The sequence below is a fragment of the Herpailurus yagouaroundi genome, unplaced genomic scaffold, assembly GCF_014898765.1.
Source record: "Herpailurus yagouaroundi ecotype Mexico unplaced genomic scaffold, PumYag 28, whole genome shotgun sequence".
In the NCBI taxonomy this organism is placed as follows: domain Eukaryota; kingdom Metazoa; phylum Chordata; class Mammalia; order Carnivora; family Felidae; genus Herpailurus; species Herpailurus yagouaroundi.
The window spans coordinates 311,944-334,871 of record NW_024412376.1 but is presented as its reverse complement, the minus strand read 5'-3'; the positions used below and the strand labels follow the sequence as shown (position 1 = coordinate 334,871).

Here is a 22,928-nt window from a genome sequence, read left to right as displayed (position 1 = left end):
CTTGCTTCTCCTTAGGTGATCCACTTCAGGAGGGGCCCTGTGGCAGCAGCAGGGAGTCAGATCCGCTGCCGGAGGTTTGGCTCTGCAGAAGCACAGAGTTGGGTGTTTGCGCGGAGGGAGCAAGTTCCCTGGCAGGAACTGGTTCTCTTTGGGATTTTGGCTGGGGGATGGGCGAGGGAGATGGCGCTGGCGAGCGCCTTTGTTCCCCACCAAACTGAGCTCTGTAGTCCGGGGGCTCAGCAGCTCTCCTTCCCTTTGTCCTCAAACCTTCCCGCTTTCTGAGCAGAGCTGTTAACTTATGACCTCCCAGAGGCTAAGTCGCACTTGCTGTCGGAACACAGTCCGTCAGGCCCCTCCGCTTTTTGCAAGCCAGACTCAGGGGCTCTGCTTGGCAGGCGAGACGCCCCTCCGCCCCAGCTCCCTCCTGCCAGTCTGTGGAGCGCGCACCGCGTCGCCGCCCTTCCTACCCTTTCCGTGGGCCTCTCGTCTGCGCTTGGCTCCGGAGACTCCGTTCTGCTAATCCTCTGGCGGTTTTCTGGGTTATTTAGGCAGGTGTAGGTGGAATCTAAGTGATCAGCAGGACGCGCGGTGAGCCCAGCGTCCTCCTATGCCACTATCTTCCCTCTCTCTGACCAACACTCAATACCTGACAATTTGTTAGGTAATAGATACTCAGTAAATGTTTGTTGACTGAACATATGAATGAATGAGTAGTTTTAAGAGTTTATTTATACTATATTGTTACAAGTGTTACATATGTTACACTATTGTTGTTACAAATAGGAATTATACTCAAGTAGTTATGAAACTATACTATTTTGTATAAATACCTATAGGGTATTATATATTATACAACGATACAGAAAAATACTGTCTCAGAGTTATAAAAACTAGTAAAAAAGTTATTTAAACATTTCCCCTAACATCAGCATATGATAAAATATTTGTTGTAGTTATTGTACCATAGAGTGATACAATCAATATGAAGTATACAAAGTATGCAGTATATGCAGTATATGCATTCATATGCAGTCGAAACTAGCATATATGCAGTCACTAGCAGTCACTAGCAGTCGAAACATATTATGAAGTGATATCTTAAAGGATAATTTGAACTACTGACCACTAATTCATGTACTCTATGAGAAGTTTCAGGTGTACAACATAATGATTTGATACTTGTATATATTGTTAAATGATCACCACCATTAGTTAACACCTATTACTTTACATATACAAAGCAGTTTTTTTTGTGTGTGATGAATTTTAAGATCTGCTCTCTTAGCAACTTTCAAATATGCAATGCAGTATTATTTACTGTATTCACCATGTTGTACATTGTATCCCCATAACTTACTTTGTAACTGGAGTTAGTACCTTTTGACCTCCTTCACTCATTTTACTCACCCTGAGTCCTTGCCCCTCTGGCAACCACCAGTTTGTTCTCTGTATCTGTGGGCTTGGTTTTTTGTTTGTTGTTCTTGTTTTTGTTTTAGATTCCACATATATGTGATATTATGCAGTATTTGCCCTTCTCTGTCTGACTTGTTTCACCTAGCATAATCCCCTTCAATTCCATCTATGTGGTATCAAATGGCAAGTTTTCCCTCTTTTATGGCTGAATAATATTCCATTGTATAGATACACTACACTTCATCCATTCATCTGTCAGCAGACACTTCACTTATTTCCTTCCATACCTTGGTGATTGTAAATAATGCTGCGATGAACATGGGCGGAATATATCGTTTCTACTTAGTACTTTTGTTTTCTTTGGATCAATACCCAGAAGTGGAATTACTGACACATAAAATAGTTCTAGTTTTAATTTTTTGAGGAACCTACATACTGTTTTCCATAGTGACTGTACCAATTTACATTCCCACTAACAGTGTACAAGTGTTCCTTTATCTCCACATCCTTGTCAGCATTTATTATCTCTTGTCTTTATGATACTAGCCATTCTAACAGGTGCAAGATGATATCTTATTGTGGTATTGATTTATATTTCCCTGATGATTGATGATGTTGAACATCTTTTCATATATCTGTTGGCTATCTTTATATCTTATTTGAAAAAAAAAAAGACTATTGAAATCCTCTTTGGAAAAATGGCTGTTTAACTTCTCTAAAGAAGACATCCGGATGGCCAACAGGCACATGAAAAGATGTTCAGCGTCGCTCCTTATCAGGGAAATACAAATCAAAACCACACTCAGGTATCACCTCACGCCAGTCAGAGTGGCCAAAATGAACAAATCAGGAAACTATAGATGCTGGAGAGGATGTGGAGAAACGGAAACCCTCTTGCACTGTTGGTGGGAATGCAAATTGGTGCAGCCGCTCTGGAAAGCAGTGTGGAGGTTCCTCAGAAAATTAAAAATAGACCTACCCTATGACCCAGCAATAGCACTGCTAGGAATTTATCCAAGGGACACAGGAGTACTGATGCATAGGGGCACTTGTACCCCAATGTTCATAGCAACACTCTCAACAATAGCCAAATTATGGAAAGAGCCTAAATGTCCATCAACGGATGAATGGATAAAGAAATTGTGGTGTATATACACAATGGAATACTACGTGGCAATGAGAAAAAATGAAATATGGCCTTTTGTAGCAACGTGGATGGAACTGGAGAGTGTGATGCTAAGTGAAATAAGCCATACAGAGAAAGACAGATACCATATGGTTTCACTCTTATGTGGATCCTGAGAAACTTAACAGGAACCCATGGGGGAGGGGAAGGAAAAAAAAAAAAAAGAGGTTAGAGTGGGAGAGAGGCAAAGCATAAGAGACTGTTGAGAACTGAGAACAAACTAAGGGTTGATGGGGGGTGGGAGGGAGGAGAGGGTGGGTGATGGGTATTGAGGAGGGCACCTTTTGGGATGAGCACTGGGTGTTGTAGGGAAACCAATTTGACAATAAATTTCATATATAAATTAAAAAAAAAAGAAAAATATCAAAAAAAAAAAGAAAGAAAAATGGCTGCTTAGATCCTCTGCCAATTTTTTCATTGGATTATTGTTGTTGTTTTTTGTTTGTTTGTTTGTTTTTTGGCTGTTGAGTTGTTTGTGTTATATTTTGGATATTAACCCATTATCACATAGATGATCCACAAATGTTTTTTCCCATTCATAGGTTGCCTTTTCATTTTGTTGATGGTTCTTTTGCTCTGCAGAAGCTTTTTAGTTTGATGCAGTCTCACTTACTTATTTTTCCTTTTTGCTTCCTTTGCTTTTGATGCCAAATCCAAAAACCTCTTTATAATACTGACATCAAGCATCTTATCCTTTATGTTTTCTTCTAGAAGTTTTATCATTTCAGGCCTTATTTTCAGTTAAATACATTTAATTTAAATCCATTTTAAGTTAAAATTTATGTATGGTGCAGGGACACCTGGGTGGTTCAGTTAGTTAAGTGTCCAACTCTCAGTTTGGGCTCAGGTCATAATCTCCCAGTTTGGTGAGTTTGAGCCCTGCATCAAGCTCTGCGCTGAAAGTACAGAGCCTTCTTGGGATTCTCTTTCTCTTTTCCCCTCTCTCTCTGCCCCTCCCGTACTCATGCTGCTGTCTCTGTCTCTCCCAAAATAAATAAATAAACTTAAAAAAATTTTTTTTTAATTTATGTATGGTATGTATGTATAAGATAGTGGTCTAGTTTCATTCCTTTGCATGTAACTGTCCAGTTTTCCCAACACCATTTACTGAAGAGACTGTACTTTCTCTATTGCATATTATTGGCTCATTTATCATACATTAATTGAACGTATATGTGTGTGTTTATTTCTGGGCTTTCTATTCCATGGATCTGTGAATCTGTTTTTATGCCAGTGTTGTAACTGTTTTAATTACTATAGCTTTGTAACATAGTTTGAAATCAGGGAGTATGATGCCTCTAACTTTGTTCTTAAGAGATTTTGGCTCTTCGAGGTATTTTGTGGTTTGAGGTATTTTGTGGCTCTATACATCTTTTAGGATTCTTTGTTCTACTTCTGTGAAAGATGCCATTGGAACTTTTATTTGGATTACACTGAATTTGTAGATTGCTTTGGGACAATGAACATTTTAACAGCTTTCTTCCAATCCCTGAGCACATAATATCTTTCCATTTATTTGTGTCTTTTTCAGTTTCTTTCATTGGTATCTTACAGTTTACAGTATACAGGCCTTTTACCTTCTTGGTGAAATTTATTCCTAGGTATTAAACTCTTTTATTCAATCATAAATGGAATTGTCTTCTTAATTTCTTTTTCTGATAGTTTGTTATTAGTTTATAGAAACACAACAGAGTTTAATATATTGACTTTGTATCCTGCAGCTTTACTGAATTTTTTTATGTGTTCAAATAGTTTCTTTGGTGGAGTCTTTAGGATTTTTTTAGATATCATTTCATCTGCAAATAATGATAGTTTCACTTCTTTTTTTTTAAATCCCAATTTAGATGCCTTTTATTTCTTTTTCTAATTGCTCTGGGTGGGACTTCCACCCAGAAGTGACTATGGTCAATATTGACTATGGTCAATAAAAGTGGCAAGTGTAGACATCCTTGTTTTTGATTTTAGAGGAAAAGTTTTGAGCTTTTCACTGTTGAATATTATGTTAGCTGTGTACATGTCATTTATGGCCCTTATTATGTTAAGGGATATATTTGCAATTTTAGCAAGTAGAAAATAATTCTACTTAAAATTTTTGCTTAATGAGGAACTTAGTACAGATATTGAATCATTATATTGTACACCTGAAACTAATATAACGTTATCTGTCAATTATGCCTCAACTTAAAAAAAGGAACTTAGTGGCTACTTAGTATTTTTTTTTTGCTTACATTTGCAATCACATTATTTGTACTAGCATATTTAAGAAATTTTCCTGAAGACACAACAACCAGTCAAATGGAAAGCAATTGCAAGATATAGTAAAGGCACTTTAGGAGGAATGTGTTCCATATAAATTCTCTTGACATTTTATTGACCAACCTTTCCCTCAAAATGAATGAATGAAAATACGTGTGTGTGTGTGTGTGTGTGTGTGTGTGTGTGTGTGTGTGTATTTATTTGGAGTATTGCATTAGTACAAACGATAATTAGCAGTTAAAATTTTATTTACTTTCATGTTTGGTTTAGTGGTACCTCCAAGAGCTGCTCACCACATCTGTTTTTGTGCCTATTTAGTATTATCTTTTGCTGCATTTTTTACCCTTCAGTATAATGAAGGAATAGGGGTTTCTATTTTATCTCACAAAGATACATTTGACAACAGGCAATCACGCAAGCCCCATGTTCCCCTCTTCCCCCTTAGAGAATCAAATCTGTCTCTCTTTCTTTCTCTCTCCCCCTTCCATCCTTTACTCCCTCTCTCCCTTTTTTATCCTTGTCATATGAAGTTTAAAAATGTTCATTCATTAATATATAGGAGTAATGCCTGACATTTGGGAAAAAAAATAGTGGGGGACACAGGAAAAAGGGGCAGAAACTAGGGAAAGAACTAGTTTGAGAGTTTGACCAGGTGACTTCTGAGATCTTTTTCAACTAGAGTCGTAGAATGGTAGATCTAGAAGGGGACCAAAAAGGATAACCTTTTATAGCCTTCTCATATTGCAGATTTAGAAAATGAAGACCAAGTAAATGAAATGATCTGTGTTAAAAAGACAAATTAATCACCCCCCAAACTTTAAGTTCTTAGAACCTAGGGGGATGGGCAAAATGCATAAGGGACATTGAGGAATCTACTCCTGAAATCATTGTTGCACTATATGCTAACTTGGGTGTAAATTTAAAAAATAAATTAAATAAAATTTTTAAAAAATAAATAAATTCTTAGAACCTGAGATTGGATCTGTTTTCCTTCTATAAAATTTTTCCATGAAGAAAATACATACAGCATCAGATATTAGATACTGCGTGTGTGAAAACATATTTCACGTTGTAAGTAGGCAGTAGAGTTAGTTGACTTTGTTAACTGACTAATTCTCCATTAGGTGAAGTTCAGTCAGGTTTAGTAACACATTTTGTCACCCTCACATAAGAAGGCCCTGAAGGCAGAATGTATTTATTTGAACCTAGCATAATGTCACTCTAGCCTCAAAACTGTTCATTGTGTGATGAATTATACATATTAATTATACTTCAGATTCCCTTCCAATAACACAAGTGTCTTTAAATTAGTTTTCTAGGGGCGCCTGGGTGGCGCAGTCGGTTAAGCGTCCCACTTCAGCCAGGTCACGATCTCGCGGTCCGTGAGTTCGAGCCCCGCGTCGGGCTCTGGGCTGATGGCTCAGAGCCTGGAGCCTGTTTCCGATTCTGTGTCTCCCTCTCTCTCTGCCCCTCGCCCGTTCATGCTCTGTCTCTCTCTGTCCCAAAAATAAATAAACGTTGAAAAAATAAATAAATAAAAATAAATAAGTAAATTAGTTTTCTAGTGTCTATTATGGGTTTTTACTGGCATGTCTACTCAATTGAGTCAGACAGTTGATGGTTAGATATTTCTGCCATTGCTGGCTGGGTTCATAAGTGCACCACAACAGAAGGTTAAGTTAATTGTCCAAGACATAGATTTTGATTCTGTTTACATGATGACTGGATCCCAAAAAATTGATCTGACTATAGATGTGGAAAAAACCAAACTCAAAATTTGTTACTTTATATTCAGCATGTTTCTGTCACCCTGAATGAGAACTAGAAATAAATGTTTATGACATTGCTTGTGAACATACATTCTTTAGTGTTCTTTAAACCTGGCTCCATGAAAACTGGCTAGTGAATACAGGAACACAAGTATTTTAAAGGGAATCAATTTCAAGAAACTCATCTTTAGTACTCATGCTTAAAATGGATCTACCTATGAATGCTTTGTAGTCAAAGCTTCAGGCTGTTTATACTTTGTCATCTCTGCTTGACAGTTGCCTTCTGCCACTTAAAAAAAGGAGGAGAGGGAGGACACAGCTGTCACTCATAATCTTATTTGGTGCATTACATAGGTGTGAAAACCACTAGGAGTAGAGGGGGCAAACAAAAAGTCCATTTTAAGTACCAATTTTAGGGAAGCCTCTAATGGGGGGGGGATATAATGCAATTTTTCAATGTTATTTTAAGGCATAGAGAAGAAAAAATTAAAGCAGCATTGCTTTAACATATTTTAAGTTTTCCTAAACAATTTGAAATTGATTTGGTAACTAGTTGTATCATTGGTTTTTAAATAATGTCTTTTTTAAACACAGTCTTTCTTTGATAATAACATCCAGAGCAGTGCATATTTAATTTTACACTTAAAAGTCATTTTGATCTGTATATCTGCATGAAGCATTACACTTGGAAAAGATACCCATGGTGTTGATAGTATCCTGATTCTTCCTGGGTACAAATTTTTCTGTGGTCACTGCCAGTCTCACTAAGGGAAATTGGAAGCTATCCAATGTATCCTTCGTACTTTTCATAATAATCAAAAGAACACATAGGAAAAAAAAATCTTTGGAGTTGAGAGATGATCGAACCAAAATACGTGAATATCATAGATTGCAAAATGTGCTGGGGTGGGGGTGAAGGGTGGTGGTAATAGAGGGAGGGAGAGAAAGAGGAAGAAACTCAGTGTTACATAATGTATGGTAATGGGGAAAACTTCACAGAACCATGCCTGAGTTGTCAGTGATGGTGCTAAGCCTTGAATAAAACTGCATTTTGAATCTCAATGAGAAATACTCAAAAGTTAGGAACAAAGACTTAAAAAGTAAATTTAGACCAAGATACCTTGATCTCTGTAATTTAAGCAATTTACTTTTGCTTTCTCATTCTTAAAATTTAATGAACTTTCAAATTTGAAGAATCATTCTGCTTTTGTTTAGTCTCAGTTGAGATATTTGATTGTTTGCTAGCTCCTGGGTTAAGTTGCAGGAATTTCACTTAGAGAAAAGGTAGGTTTACTTGGAAAGCAGTGGTTTTTAACAAGGGGTTCATATCAGAGTCACAAGTAGAGCATTTGGAAATATTTATGTATTTTCTCAATTAGGAATCTGATTCAGTAGATCTGGGATGGAGCTCATTAATCAATATTTTTAAAAAATTCCTGGGGGCGCCTGGGTGGCGCAGTCGGTTAAGCGTCCAACTTCAGCCAGGTCACGATCTCGCGGTCGGTGAGTTCAAGCCCCGCGTCAGGCTCTGGGCTGATGGCTTGGAGCCTGGAGCCTGTTTCCGATTCTGTGTCTCCCTCTCTCTCTGCCCCTCCCCCGTTCATGCTCTGTCTCTCTCTGTCCCAAAACTAAATAAAAAACGTTGAAAAAAAATTTAAAAAATTCCTGGACTTACTCTAGTGTGTACCCTTACACTCAGTTGAGACCGCTATGGTAAAAGAATATGTTTCACCTAGGGATTGACCCTGAAAATGTTCCTGAAAACCCATCTGTGTGTATGATCATTCTTTGTTCAGATATCTGTCTTCCATTTATACCTTTGTGTATTAGTAACAAATTACCACAAACTTTGGTGTCTTAAAACAATAGAAATTTATCTTTTTATAATTTTGGAGTCCAGAAGTCTCAAGGTGTCGACATGGCTGCATTCCCTCAGGAGAGTCTAGGAGACTCTCTTCCAGCTTCTTCCAGCTTATGATGGTTGCTGGCATTCCTTCACTTGTGTCTATATCACTCCCAATTTCTGTGTCCATCTTCACATTGCCTTCTCTTCTTCTATATTCCTTAAATCTCCCTCTGCCATCTTCTGCTATAGACACCACCCAGCCCAGATACCCTCCCCTTCTCATCTTTTTGCTATATGCAGAAATGTTTATAAAGTTAATCACATTTGAATCTTTTTGCCACACACAGAAATATTTACAGGTTCCAGGGATTAGCACCTGAACATCATTTGGGGGTACGATATTTAGTCCACCACAACTGGTTATCACCTCAAGCATATAATTTATATGGGCTGCTTTAACCCATTAAGGTTGATTTATCCCTATCAATTCATGTCCACAGGGATATAATAGCCTTTCATGACAGTGAAAGTTTGCCCACAAGCTTTGCTGTCTTGGAGCTAAGTCAAATAACCCTTCCCATAACTAGGGATAAATTATTTTCCTGAGCTGTAGACTACATCTCCAGTTTCAGCCATTTATATGGCAGATACCTTTAGTCATGAGTGGACTGAGACTATAGAATGAATGTGGCAAACCCATCATCTCACCAGCAAAGGCATTTCAAGAATGTGTCCTTTAAGTTCATCCTTTAAGAATAGAATATTACAGTGACCACCATTATTGAATGTATTGTAAGAGAGCCACAGCCTTATTACCTTTTCACATGGGCCTTGACAAGCCAGTTATTTACAATGTTGTAAACTTTGGTAGAATGTAGTTAGTTTTAGTTAGTTAATAAGAGAGAATGTAGCTAGCTGAATATAGTCAATTGCTTTCTGAGAGAAATGTGATTTCTGAGTCAGAGTTTGTGAAAAACAGCTAAAGGACCTTGAGAGAAATTAACATTGGACTTCATTTTTTTAATCGATAAAAGGAAAAATTTGTTTTATGATCTCTAAGGCCCCTGTCAGCTGTGAAATTCCATTCTGTTGTTTGAGTGGAAATTAGAGAGTTTTAACGATTATTCCTGAAAATATTATTACTAAAAGGCTTTTTCCTATACCATTAGCAGGCTGATATAAGATTGGCAGTAAATATGATTTAAACCTGGAGCTTTCTTGCTTGTATGATAAGAATATAATAGTATTTTTAGATGAAACTGTTGATAGAAAAATTCTGGCAGTCCTAGGATTTGGACTTAGATATATTTTATATTACTGTAAGCTACCTCTCCTTGGACTATATATAGTGTAGTGTTTTCACACTCAAAAAATTAAATATTTTCTACTGACACAGTTTACTAAGATGGAGAGTACATTTCCACTGTTAGGTCTTCATTCTCTAGTTCATTTTTACTGAGTTTGTAGTGCTTTGGAAACATCCAAGTGCATCTGACATATGGATCTAATGTTCACAAGAGTTTGCATTGGCTTCAGATAAACCCTTAGGCTCACCCACATTTAAGGAGTAAGATGAGGAAGATATGAGTAATAGGGATTATCCAAAGAGGAGAAAATTCAAGAGACTGTATTGTATCACAAAATAAGGAAGAAAACATTTGAGAATATTCAGTGCTGCTAACAGGCAAAGTGATTCAGGAACACTAAAAAGTGGCCTTGAGTTTAATGTGAAGGAAGTTGGTGCATTTATTGTAATTCACTTTCAGTGGAAGAACAGGGATGAAAGCTAGACTGCCTGAGTTGGTTATATGAATTGTGGAAACTTCTCTCAGAAATTTGGCTAAAAAAGGGGCTGAGGAACAAAGGGTGGTAACTAAATTACGGAAGTGGGGTTTGGAGAGACTTGCACATGTTTCAAAGCTGATAGAAAGGAGCTAATAAAGGAGGAGATGTTACCGCAGAAAGGGAACTGTCAGTACCAGTGATAGATGCCTAGCCTTGTAGGGACAGGATATCCCTTTAATTACCATCAGAAAGGCAAAAAAGGATAGATGCCAGTGCAGATACATTTTAAGGAAGATGGCAAAAAGTCAGGAGGCTATTGAATGAAGTCTCTCCTAAAGTTTGAGATGATGAATATTCAATGGCATTAATTTGTGCTGTTGTTTAATTTTCTCTATTATTGCTGAATTAGTTATATACAAATAGGGGAGGCTTTAAAGCTCAGGAGGATTACACACTAGTGGCTACGTCTATACTACCCCCTCTTTAATACATACCCCAGCCTCACTGACTCCAGGGATAGTCCCAATCATTATACCTCATCTCGCCACATGAATTAGGGGAGGACAGGTGATCTAAACCACACCAATTACAATCTTTTCAAACTGAAGTTAGGAGAAAGAACTGTTATCTCTTGTTGACAGTCATGAAAGATACACATGAGTGTTGCTTGTTGTAGACATGGTTTTTGTGTAGTAAAGAAACAAGGAGTGGAGATGTTTGAGGTGGAATGAGGAAAATACTTGAGAGTTAAATACCTTTGTCCCTGAGGCCAGCTCCATCCATGTCTTTCTATGGTCCTCCTCATGCTTAAGGTAGTTAGAGTTTTGGTATGTGTATTTTAAACTAAAGAAACCTTAACTAATACAGGGGATATAAATGTGGAGAAGTCAGAGTAGGATTGGTCAAGAGTTTCAATCTTTCTCTTTAGGTACAACAGAGAGGCAGTGGGACAAAGAACTTGAAGGTAATTAATAAAAACAAGATTTGTTAATGTGATAGAGTGTGGGGTATAGGATACACAGGAACGAAAGGGATGACTGTGGAGCTAAAGATAAGGAGGAATCAAGGGAATTGAATTCCTTTTTTTCTTAAGTTTTATTTATTTTTAGAATGTTTATTTATTTATTTTGAGAGAGAGAGAGAGAGAGAGAGAGAGAGAGCAAGCAGCAAAGGGGCAGAGAGAGTAAGAGAAAGAATACCAAGCAAGCTCCATGCTGTCAGCACAGAGCCTGACAAGGGGCTCTATTGCAGGACCCTGGGATCCTGACATGAACCAAAATCAAGGATTGGACCTCAACTGACTGAGCCACCTATGTGCCCCAAAGGAATTCAGTTCTTAACTAAGCTAAGTAAATAAAAGGATAGGAAGTTGTGATGAAGGATATAGAAGTGTTTGATACATGTGCAAAGCATAATTTCCTTTTTTTGGTAAAACAGTGTGCCATTATAAAGCACCAGAAAGATTCAAGAAAATCCCTTTGTAATTTTGCAATTGGAAAGGATAAGGATAGCATCTACCTTTTAGATTTGTCTATATAATATATATGTTATTAGCATTATATAGCATATATTATATGCTATATAATATTTTCTACATAATATATACACTGGAAGAAGTCCACACTTTGGTAAGTTTGTTGAATTTTTCAAGATACTTTATGATAGATTTTTGTTGCATGATATGCAGCTGAACAAGAATTTTCTATTTAAGAACTCGGTATCTCATTAAGCAAAATATTCTCATGGGCAAAAAATTTGAAAGAAAAACTTGTTCTAGGACAGAATTAAATGTATTAGAAAAGTTTTAGATGCTTGGATATCATTTTAAGCTATCTACCTTTATGAATAGATTTTTTTTTATCTTTATTGCATTGTTAAATTACTCTAGGTAGTATTGAGTGTGATAGTATATAAAGAACCTTTAATGATCTCTTTTCAGCTGAAGTTTCTCAACTCACCATTACTTGTGGGTTCAAAATGGCTAATGCGAGTAGTGGAATCCATTTAAAGGACATCTATCTATCAAGAGTCTCCTGAGGCTTGAGTTAGACATCTACTCTCTCTGCACTTCTAAATAAGTGCAACCTCATGAGACATTTTGCTAAAAAATAGATTGTTGTAGTTCTTCAGTAAATTTGAGTTCTTCCAAAAGAATATCCAATTTACAGCATGATCTTTGTACCTCAGTTTACCCCTTATTTTAATTTGATGTTCTATGAGTTTTTGTATTTGAGGACACATTTTACCACATCCTGATAATGATGAAATGTCTCCTAGTTTTTATTAGCTTCATAATTATCCAGTAGTTAATTAAACTGACTGTTGTAGCTACTAGGCAGAAATCCCAGAGTCTGTGAATACTGGCTAATGGTACGTGTGTTAAATCTTAAGTAATATAAAACCTGTAACCTAAATATATTTGTACTGAATCTGCTGAATTGAATAGGTTCAAGTCCTTCTTTGAAGAAAAATGTTCTGACATCATTCTAATGTTATCCTGCACATATCCTTTTCTTCAGTATAATTTGTTGTGGTGGCTTAGATATCTATTTGTGTTTTCTTTACAACATCTTACTCAAAATTAAGGAAATAGAGATGTGGAGTAGCATTTTCTTGGGTAGTTATCATGGTGGAACAACTTGATTACAAGGACCTTATACATAATGCCCGAGCTTGGAGAATCAGAGGTGATCAGGCCAAATATCATTATTATTACCCAGGCTCTAAGGAAGTTTTCTGTCTTTCCTCTCCACCACCTCACACCAATGTAATACTAACTGTAAAGCACAATTATGAAGTTAGACTGCTAAAAACTGCTTAAGTCATTGATATAAAAACTCTGAAATTTCTAAGATGGTTTTCCATAATCTGGCTTTAGTCCTCCTCAAATGTATCTTGCTCGTTAAATTTTTATGAAAACAGTTTTACTTATTACATCAATGAAAAAAGTATGCACACTTTAGTATCTAAACTAGTAAAACTACAAGACCATATTTTGAATAAGAAGAATAGAGTACATGGTCTAATTTTAATTATATCCTAATATTTACTAAAATGTCATACAGTGTTGTGTGTCTTATTTATAAAAGCCATTTTTTACTTTGTGAAAAATCTGTTTCACAAAATACTGCTTACCCTATGCTCGTTTGCCTCACCTTGTGTATTCCTCATCTTTGTAGAGCCAGCAGGGTGGCCAACAAAGGGCTTGGGAGTTGCTTGCTGCTCAGTCAAGCCTTTTGGCTTTGGTCATTTGCTGGATTAAAAATATGGAACAGTACGAAAAGAATAATTCCGTCTTATTTTCTCTCTTTACAGGCTCTGTACAACTCAATTAAGAATGAGAAGCTTGAATGGGCAGTGTAAGTATGCTGGATGTCAGCATTTTAATAAATGAACTGCTTATTCTTTTTACTGTCTTTCCTTACACTTTAGATGTGATCCTAGAGGATAAAATATGCATGTCCAGTTTTCATTTTACACCAGTGTCTAACGTACTTTGTATAAAACCTGAGTAAACTCTGAGTATCCCATGTCTTTTTCTTGGTACCCAACATGCGCCTATTTTGCATTTAGTCTAGTTGCTATGCCTAGAGACAGTTATCTTCTTAATATATCCTTCTAAGAAAGAAAATCTGATAAAATCACATATATTCCACAATACAATACAAATGATTTTGGTACAGTCTGTTTGTTTTAATCCCTTTGTCCCTATCATCAATCCCATTTCCAATCACACTAATAATACCAAGATATTGATAAACTTGAGAAATGATGGATTAAATAAATCTACATTATTTTTGTAACTGCAGAATTTCCAAGAGTTTATACAATGCAAGTCTCCAAGAAGAATGAAATTTGCAATGTTTTCTGAACCTTTTTGACAGTATAATGTAGTGTTTCAAGATACATACTTTGGGAAATAAAATTATAGATAAATTGCACCTAATTTAGGTGTAGATCAATATTGGTAGATCAATAATACCATAACTCTTCTGACTTTTCACTCATCAATGCAACAGTTACGAATTTAACTTAAAAAACTTTTCTACTAAATTTTTAATTGTTGTCCAGAAATTAGGTCAAAATATGTTTTTTAATTAGAACTACATATGAAGTTTATTTTTTATTTTACCGATATTAAGTGTTCATACCTATTTTTCTACCATGTGGCCTAGCATAGCAATCTGCAATGACCTTAGGTTTATAGAATCGTAACTTAGGGATAAATCTTATTCTTTCATCTGTACACTGGATAAAAGTAGTTTAGCAATTGATTACATATGTCTCACATATAATAAGCTAGAATGAATGAAAAAGTGCTACTTAAACTGCACTAATTGTAAGGTTATATGGTACTATTTGAAATTAGGGATTCAAAGTTTGATTTGAGACTAATATTTGCAAGTATATGTGATGGCATATGTTTCTCTATTTATATATGTCATGAGACTCAAAGACATTGTGTCATTTCAAGGAAAATTCATTAAGATAATAAGAATTCATGGCCTGTGTTCCAAAGTGATCATTTTTGGATATATCTCTCATGAATGAAAGTGGGTTTCCTAGAAAAATTTCATAAATTATATGCTTAGTATCTTGCTGAAATATTAAAGGTGTGTCTGAACCGATGCAGAATATCTCCTCTACAGAAAATTAATAAAAATGAAATGTAAGTATGTTCATACAGGGGAGAGATATTTGAAGATTCTTTTATAAGTTATTTTAAAAAACAAATAAATGTAGTCCTGAGGATCTGTTTTGTAAATCTAAATTTTTTATATATGGAAATTGTTATAGTATGTTTTTATTTATATTTATGTATAGTGACAATTTGGTGCAAGAAAAAAAATTTTTTTAATTCCATTGTACTTAACTTTGTTTCTCAAGGTGACTTCCTGTGTAAAGTATACTGTTGCATCCAGAAGATACTACAGTTAACATGTAGTATTGTGTTAGTTTCAGGTGTACAATATAGTGATTCAACAATTCTGTACATTACTCAGTGCTTATCATGATAAGTGTACTCCTTAATCCACATCACCTGTTTCACCCACCTCCGCACCTACCTCCCCTCTGGTAACCATCAGTTTGTTCTGTATAGTTCAGAGTCTGTTTTTTGGTTTATCTCTTCATTCTTTGTTCATTTGTTTTATTTCTAAATTCCACATATGGCTAAAGCATATGGTATTTAACTTTCTCTGATCCAGCTTATTTCACTCAGCATTATACCCTCTAGATCCATTCATGTCATTGCAAGTGGAAGACTTCATTCATTTTTATGGCTGAATAATATATATACCACATCTTCTTTATTCATCTATCAGTGGACACTTGGGCTGCGTCCATAATTTGACTATTGTAAATAATGCTGCAATAAATAAAGGGCCACATATATCTTTTTGATTTAGTGTTTTTGTATTCTTTGGGTAAATACCCAGTAGTGGAACCTCCATACTGTTTTCCACAGTGGCTGTACCAGTTTACATTTCTCCAACAATGCATGTGGTTTCTTTTTTCTCCACAGCCTCCTCAAAACTTGTTTTTTATTTTTTTGATCAAACTTGAGTATTTCATTTTAGCCATTCTGACAGGTGTGAGGTGATATCTTATTGTGATTTTGATTTGCATTTCCCTGATGATAAGAAAGAATCTTATCTCAGACCCTATCCATGGGCAGGCATGGGAATGAACCTAAGACCTGGACTCTTCTTGGCCCCCTTGTCAAAAGAGCATTGTGTTCTGGAGCCCAGGTTCCAGAATTAGAGAGATTTGGGTTTGAATTCCAGCTCTTCCATGTACTAGCTGGGTCACTAGTCATATTAACCTTAGGCCTCAGTTTCTTCTTTTGTCTGATGAGTGATTATTGAACTTCATATAACCCTTAGGATGACACTGTGAAATGTTCTAAAACACTAAACATAAAGCAAATTATCCCTCGAATGGTAACTAATATTGTATCTTTTAAAGCTGTAATTTCTATTTTTCACTTACCTTTTTGTCTCTCTCTTGTTCATATGCTTTCATATCCACATGTATTCTTTACCACCCACAGTAGTATATCATATAATTAATGTTCTTCACCTATAAAGTGAAAAGATTGGATGAAATGATCAGAGCTTTCCTTTCCAGTTTTAATATTATGTGAATCTTCAAATTTTACTATTTATCCTTGTTTCTCAAGGTGACTTACTGTTACTGCTAGATACTGCTGTATCTAGAAGATAAAAAAACAAAAAGGGTTTATGGGTCAGTGTGATGTACTCTTTGAATTCTACAGGAGATAAAGAACCATCTTATCCCCATCTTCTGAATAACTGAGTCCTGTTTTGATCATGAAGTACCTTTTAACAGCTACTAAAACTAATGTTTTTTTAGAACACACTTTAGAAAACCCTGCTGTATATCAATTTATGTGATTCTTCAGATCAAGAACTAAAGTATACACATAAGTATGTGCATGTATATAATTATATAGAACCACTGTGCTCACCCAGTTCTCCTGGTATCTCTCCAATCACACTTTCTCTCATTTTTTTCCTATTATCTATTAATGTTGGTACCTTACATGGATCAGCACTTAGAATTGTCTTCTTTCACTGAGTCCTTTTTTCAGCAATCTTATGTTCATTTTTAAAACTTCACCTTCCATGTCTGTAAAAATTTTTTCCAAGTATTTATACAGATCTGACCTCTTTCCCAAGTTTCAATTCAACATTTTCACTTTCCTGCAGGACATTTCCATTCTGCTTAACCCTTTTCATCTGTCTCTGAACTTTGTCATATATTCTCCAGTATTTCCTTACTTGCCTAGGTTTTGGCCTCTACATTAGCTTTGACTCTTTCCATGCTACCTCTTTCGCTACTGCGGAAATGGTTCCATACAGCACCTTTCTTCTCCATTCCTGCTGCTGCAGTCTGAATCAGGCATTCATACTTTTTCATCTTAACATGTACATCCATCGCAAGCCTCTTTTTGCTCCTTTTACTTTACTGAAGCACTCCTCTGCTCTAAAACTTCATTTAGCCTCTTCACATTCTGCCAGTAATCTTTTTTCTCTCCAGTATTTGTCTTTATACAGCCTACATTTCAACTGTTACCATCATGTACAGATCCTTGTACTTGTCCCATGTCTCCCTGCCTTTTTGCTGATGTTCATGAAGTAACCTCTGCTTAGAATCTACATCTGTACCAATGTTTTATGTACAAAGCCTGACATTCTTTATAGCTCAGCTCATAACCAGAAATAATCTCAGCCCTTAAACATCCATTTTACTTTATCTGATGATATCATCAGTTTCTACTACCCATTGTAGTTATTTGTAGGAATGTTCCATTAGAATGTAACCTCTTTAAGGAAATGATACATGTCTGGATTTGTCCATTTATATCCTCCTTTGTTGAACATACTGCTTATAGGTAATGAAGTTCACATAAAAGGCTATATAGAAACAGCAATAAAAACAGTGCAAGGAACTGCATTTCCTAAAAGATCAGCCTACAATTGTGTAGTTTAGACAATGGTTAATAAGAAAGATGATGCCGCTACAAAATTTATAGGACAGTGTTTACTTACATGGGAGGCATCTTAATGTTGATTTTAGAGGCTTAGAAGAAATCAAATTATACCATCATGGAATGCTATAACTGGAGAGACCTAAAGAGGTTTTAGACCTTTGGCTTTCTAACTGGATTTCATGGAGCCCTAGCGTTAGGAGCCTCCCTAAGAGATGTAAGGGGAAAGAGGGATGATAACAGGAACCCACTTCTAGTTTCCAGAAGCGTCATGCCTATTTTAAATGACCAAAGCAGCCCCACCTGTATTTTTTATTAATATATATTTGAAATCCTGGTTAATATTATTTAGATGTATCTGTACTTAAAATTTTAAGTACCACTCCAGTCCAACATTCTCATTTTGTACATGAGGAAAATAAAGTCAAGAAGCATTCACTAAGGGATCCAAAGTTACACACTGTAGTGACAAAGCCAGGATTTGTTAAAATGTTTCATATGTTGCTGTGTAGGAAATGGCTATCTCAAAAGGGTAGTTTTATTGTGACTCCAGAGTGTTTTTCTTTTAACATAGACTGATTTAAATGAGCCACCTTTAGCTTATGAATGTAATTTATTGCCCTGCATTTAAGTTTTCTTTATCATTTTCTCTTTTGTTATCATTCTCCCTGATTTTTTATTTTCTAACATTAGAGTCCTCCAGGAAGAAAAATTATAATTCCCTTATATTACTTACTTTTTAAATTTACCTTGTATTCTAAAGAAAAGAGTGCTTCTTTGTCTTATTTTTAAATACTTTTTACCTTGAGGTAAAATTATTTTATTTCCATTAAAAGAAAAGATAAATCACAGTAATTCGTTTTACAATGAGTTATTCTGTTAAATAACTTTAGTATCTGGAAGCCCTAGTGATTTTATACAAATGAAGGTGTTAATCAGGATGGTGTGTCCTAACAGTAATGTAGACAAGGGAAAACTTTCATACTTAAATTATTTTGGATCAAGACATTTATATCATACTTTGATCTAAGACGTTCAAAAGTAATTCCCTTTTAATTTTTAAAATTATTTTTGAGTAATCTAAAAATCATTTTTTAAATTTTAATTCCAGTATGATTGACATGTAGTGTTATATTAGTTTCAGGTATGTGATACAGTATTCAACAGTTCTATATCTTACTCAGTGCTCATCAAGATAAGTGTACTCTTAATCCCCTTCATTTATTTCACCCATCCCCTTAGCTACATTCCCTCTGGTAAACATTTGTTTGTTCTCTATAGTTAAGTGTCTGTTGGTTTGTCTCTCTTTTTTTTTTTTCCTTTGTTTGTTTCATTTCTTATGTTCTACATATGAGTGAGATCATAGGATTTGTGTTTCTCTGACTTATTTCACTTAGCATTATACTCTCTAGATACATCTTGTTTCAAATAGCAAAATTTCTTTCTTTTTTATGGCTGAATAATATTCTATTTTGTATACATGCCACGTCTTTATCCATTCATCTTTCAGTGGATACTTGGGCTGCTTCCATAATTGCTATTGTAAATAATGCTCCAATAAACATAGGGATACACATATTTCTTTGAATTGGTGTTTTTGTATTTTAGGGGTAAATACCCAGTAGTGCAATTATTGGATTATAGGGTAGTTCTATTTTTAATTTTTTGAGGAACCTCAGTACTGTTTTCCACAATAGCTATACTGGTCTGCATTCCCACCAACAGTGTATGAGGGTTCTTTTTCTCTGTATCCTCATCATTTGTTTCTTGTGTTTTTGATTTTAGCCATCTGACAAGTATGAGGTGATATTGTGGTTTTGATTTGCATCTCCCTGATGATGAGTGATATTGAGCATCTTTTCATGTGTCTGTGGGCCCTCTGAATGTCTTGTTTGGATAAATGTCTATTCACCTTTCTGCATTTTTTAATTAGATTATTGGATTTTTGGGGTGTTGAGTTTTATAAATTCTTTGTATATTTTGGATTCTAACCCTTTATTGGAAAGGTGATTTGCAAATATCTTGCCCATTCAGTAGGTTGTCACTTAGTTTTCTTGGTTGTTTCTTTTGCTATGCAGAAGATTTTTATTTTGATGTAGTCCCAATGGTTTATTTTTGCTTTTGTTTGTCTTGCCTCAGGAGACATATCTAGACAGATGTTACTACAGCCAATGTCAGAGAAATTACTGCCTGTGCTCTCTTCTAGGATTTGTTATGGAGTCACATCTCATATTAGGTTCTTAATCTATGTTGAGTTTATTTTTCTATATGGTAAGAAAGTGGTCCACTTTCATTCTTTTACATGTTGCTGTCCAGTGTTCCCAACATCATTTGTTGAAGAGCCTGCCTTTCCCATCACGCATTCTTTCCTGTTTTGTCAAAGATTAATTGATCATATAATTGTGGGTTTATTTCTTGGCTGTTTAGTCTGTTATATTGATCTGTGTTTCGATTTTGGTGTCAGTACCATACTATTTTGATTACTACAATTTTGTAACATAACGTGAAGTCAGAGATTGTGATGCCTCCAGTTTTGTTTTTGTTTTTCAAGGTTGCTTTTGCTCTCTAGAGTCTTTTGTAGTTCCATACAGATTTTAGGAATTGTTCTAGTTCTGTGAAAATTGCTGGTGGTATTTTGATAGGGATTGCTTTAATGTGTAGATTGCTTTGGGTAGTATAGATATTTTAACCTTATTTGTTCTTTCAATCTGTGAGCATGGAATGTCTTTTCATTTCTTTGTATCCTCTTCAATTTCTTTTATCAGTGTTTTATAGTTTTTAGAGTACAGGTCTTTCTCCTCTTTGGTTAGGGTTATTCCTAGGTATCTTATTATTTTTGGCTCAATTGTAAATGGGATTGATTCATTAATTTCTCTTTCTGCTACTTCATTTTTGGTGCACAGAAATGCAACAGGCTTCTGTACATTGTGTATCCTGTAAATTTATTGAATTAGAATATAAATTCTGTAAATTTTTGGTATAGTCTTTGGGGTTTTCTATCTGGGTATGATGTTATCTACAGATAGCAAAAGTTTGACTTCTTTCTTACCAATTTTGATGCTTTTTACTTCTTTTTGTTGCCTGATTGCTGTGGTTAGGACTTTTCAGTAAGTTAAATAAAAACAGTGAGAGTGTACACCCTTGTCTTGTTCCTGACCTTAGGAGAAATGCTGTCAGTTTTTCCCCACTGAGGATGATGTTGGCTGTAGGTTTTTCATATAATGCCTTAATGATGTTGTGTTATGTTGCCTCTAACCCTAATTTGTTTAGGGTTTTTATCACGAATTGATATACTTTGCCAAATGCTTTATCTGTAGATGTTGAAAGGTTCTTATTCTTTTTCTTATGATGTGATATGTTACATTCATTTGCCAATATTTAACCACCTTTCATACCAGGATTAAATCCCACTTGACAATGGTAAATGATATTTTTTTTATGTATTGTCGTTGGATGCAGTTTGCCAGTATTTGTTGAGGACTTTTTCATGTATGTTCTTCAGGGATATTGGCCTGTAGTTCACTTTTTTTTGTTGTGTTTTTATCTGGTTTTGGTATTAGTTACTAAATGCTACCCTCATAGAATGAATATGGAAGTTTTCCTCCTTTCATGTTTGGTAGAATTCACCAGTGAAGCCATCTGATCCTGGACTTTTATTTATTGGGAGTTTTTTGATTACTGGTTTTAATTACATTGCTGGTAATAGATCTGTTACAATTTTCTATGTATTCCTCCTTTAGTTCTGGTAGGTAGTATGTTTCTAGGAATGTATCCATTTCTTCTAGTTTGTCCAATGTGTTGACATATAGTTTTTCATAATACTCTCTTACAATTATTTGTATTTCTTTGGTTTTGGTTGTTATTTCTCCTCTTTCCTTTCTTATTTTGTTTATTTGAGTCCTCACTCTTTTTCTCTCTCTTTTTTGTATGACTTTGGATAGATTTTTATCAATTCTTTGATCTTTCCAAAGAATCAGCTCATGGTTTCAGTGATCTGTTCTATTGTTTTTTTGTTTTGTTTTGTTTTGTTTTGTTTTTGTTTTTGTTTTTTAGTTTCTGTATCATTTATTTATCCTCCAATATTTATTATTTCCTTCCTCTGCTTCTTTGGGGTTTAGCTTGTTCTTTTTCTGGCTCCTTTAGGTGTAAGGTTAGGTTGCGTATTTGAGAGTTTTCTTGCTTTTTGATATAGGGCTGTATTCTTATGAACTTCCCTCTTAGGACTGCTTTTGCTGCATCCCAAAGATTTTGTACCATTATGTTTTGTATTTTCATTTTTCTCCGTATAATTTTTATTTCTTCTTTGATTTCTTGGTTGATCCATTCATTGTTTAATAGCATGTTATTTAATCTACATGTATCTGTGCTTTCCAGATTTTTTTCTTGTGGCTGATTTCTAGTATCATAGCATTGTGATCATAAAAGATGATTCGTATGACTTCGATTTTTTTTAATTTCTTGAAATGTGTTGTTTTCTGGCTTAATATGTGGTCCATCTCAAGAATGTTCCATGAATCCTTGAAAAGAATGTGTACAGAATGGAATGTTCTGAATATATCTGTCAAATTCATCTGGTCCAGTGTGTCATTCAAAGCCACTGTTGCTTTATTGATTTTCTGTTTCTATGATCTGTCCATTGATGTAAGTGGGGTCCTAAACTCCCCTAATATTATATCAATTTTGATTTTTTCCTTTTTGTTTGTTATTCACTATCTTATGTTTATAGGTGCTTTCATGATGGGTGCATAAATGTTTACAATTGTTATATCTTCTTGTTGGATTGTTCCCCTTATAGTTGTGTAGTATCTTTCCTCATCTCTTGTTACAGTTTTTGTTTTAAAGTCTGTTTTGTCCTATATAAGTATTGCTACACCAGCTTTCTTTTGACACCCATTTGCAAGGTAAATGTTTCTCCATCCCTTCACTTTCAATCTGCAGGTGTCTTTAGGTCTGAAATGAGTCTCTTGTAGGCAGCATATAAATGGGTCAGGTATTTTTATCCATTCCACCACCCTTTATCTTTTGATTGGAGTGGTTAGTCCATTTACATTCAGAGGAATTCTTGATATGTATTTATTGCCATTTTGTTACTTGATTTATGGTTGCCTTCTACTTCTCTGACCTTTCTTCTCTGGCTCTCTTTTATGATTTTCTGGCTTT

The 22,928-nt window shown here is 35.2% G+C and overlaps 1 protein-coding gene across 14 annotated transcripts in view; it reads left to right on the top strand.

The window, feature by feature from the left end:
- Positions 1 to 22,928, top strand: part of PSD3 (pleckstrin and Sec7 domain containing 3) — a 746,112-nt gene that overhangs the window by 530,960 nt on the left and 192,224 nt on the right. For 13 of the 14 annotated variants that reach the window (XR_005797446.1, XM_040496884.1, XM_040496672.1 and 10 more), the window contains one exon: positions 13,571 to 13,614. Coding sequence is in view for 13 of the 14 variants with exons in the window: in XM_040496884.1 (XP_040352818.1) it covers positions 13,571 to 13,614 (44 nt within the window). In the remaining variant the exon portion in view is untranslated. Of the gene's footprint in view, positions 1 to 13,570; positions 13,615 to 15,142; positions 15,303 to 22,928 lie in introns of those variants that run through there. The other variant, XM_040497143.1, reaches the window with a different exon arrangement.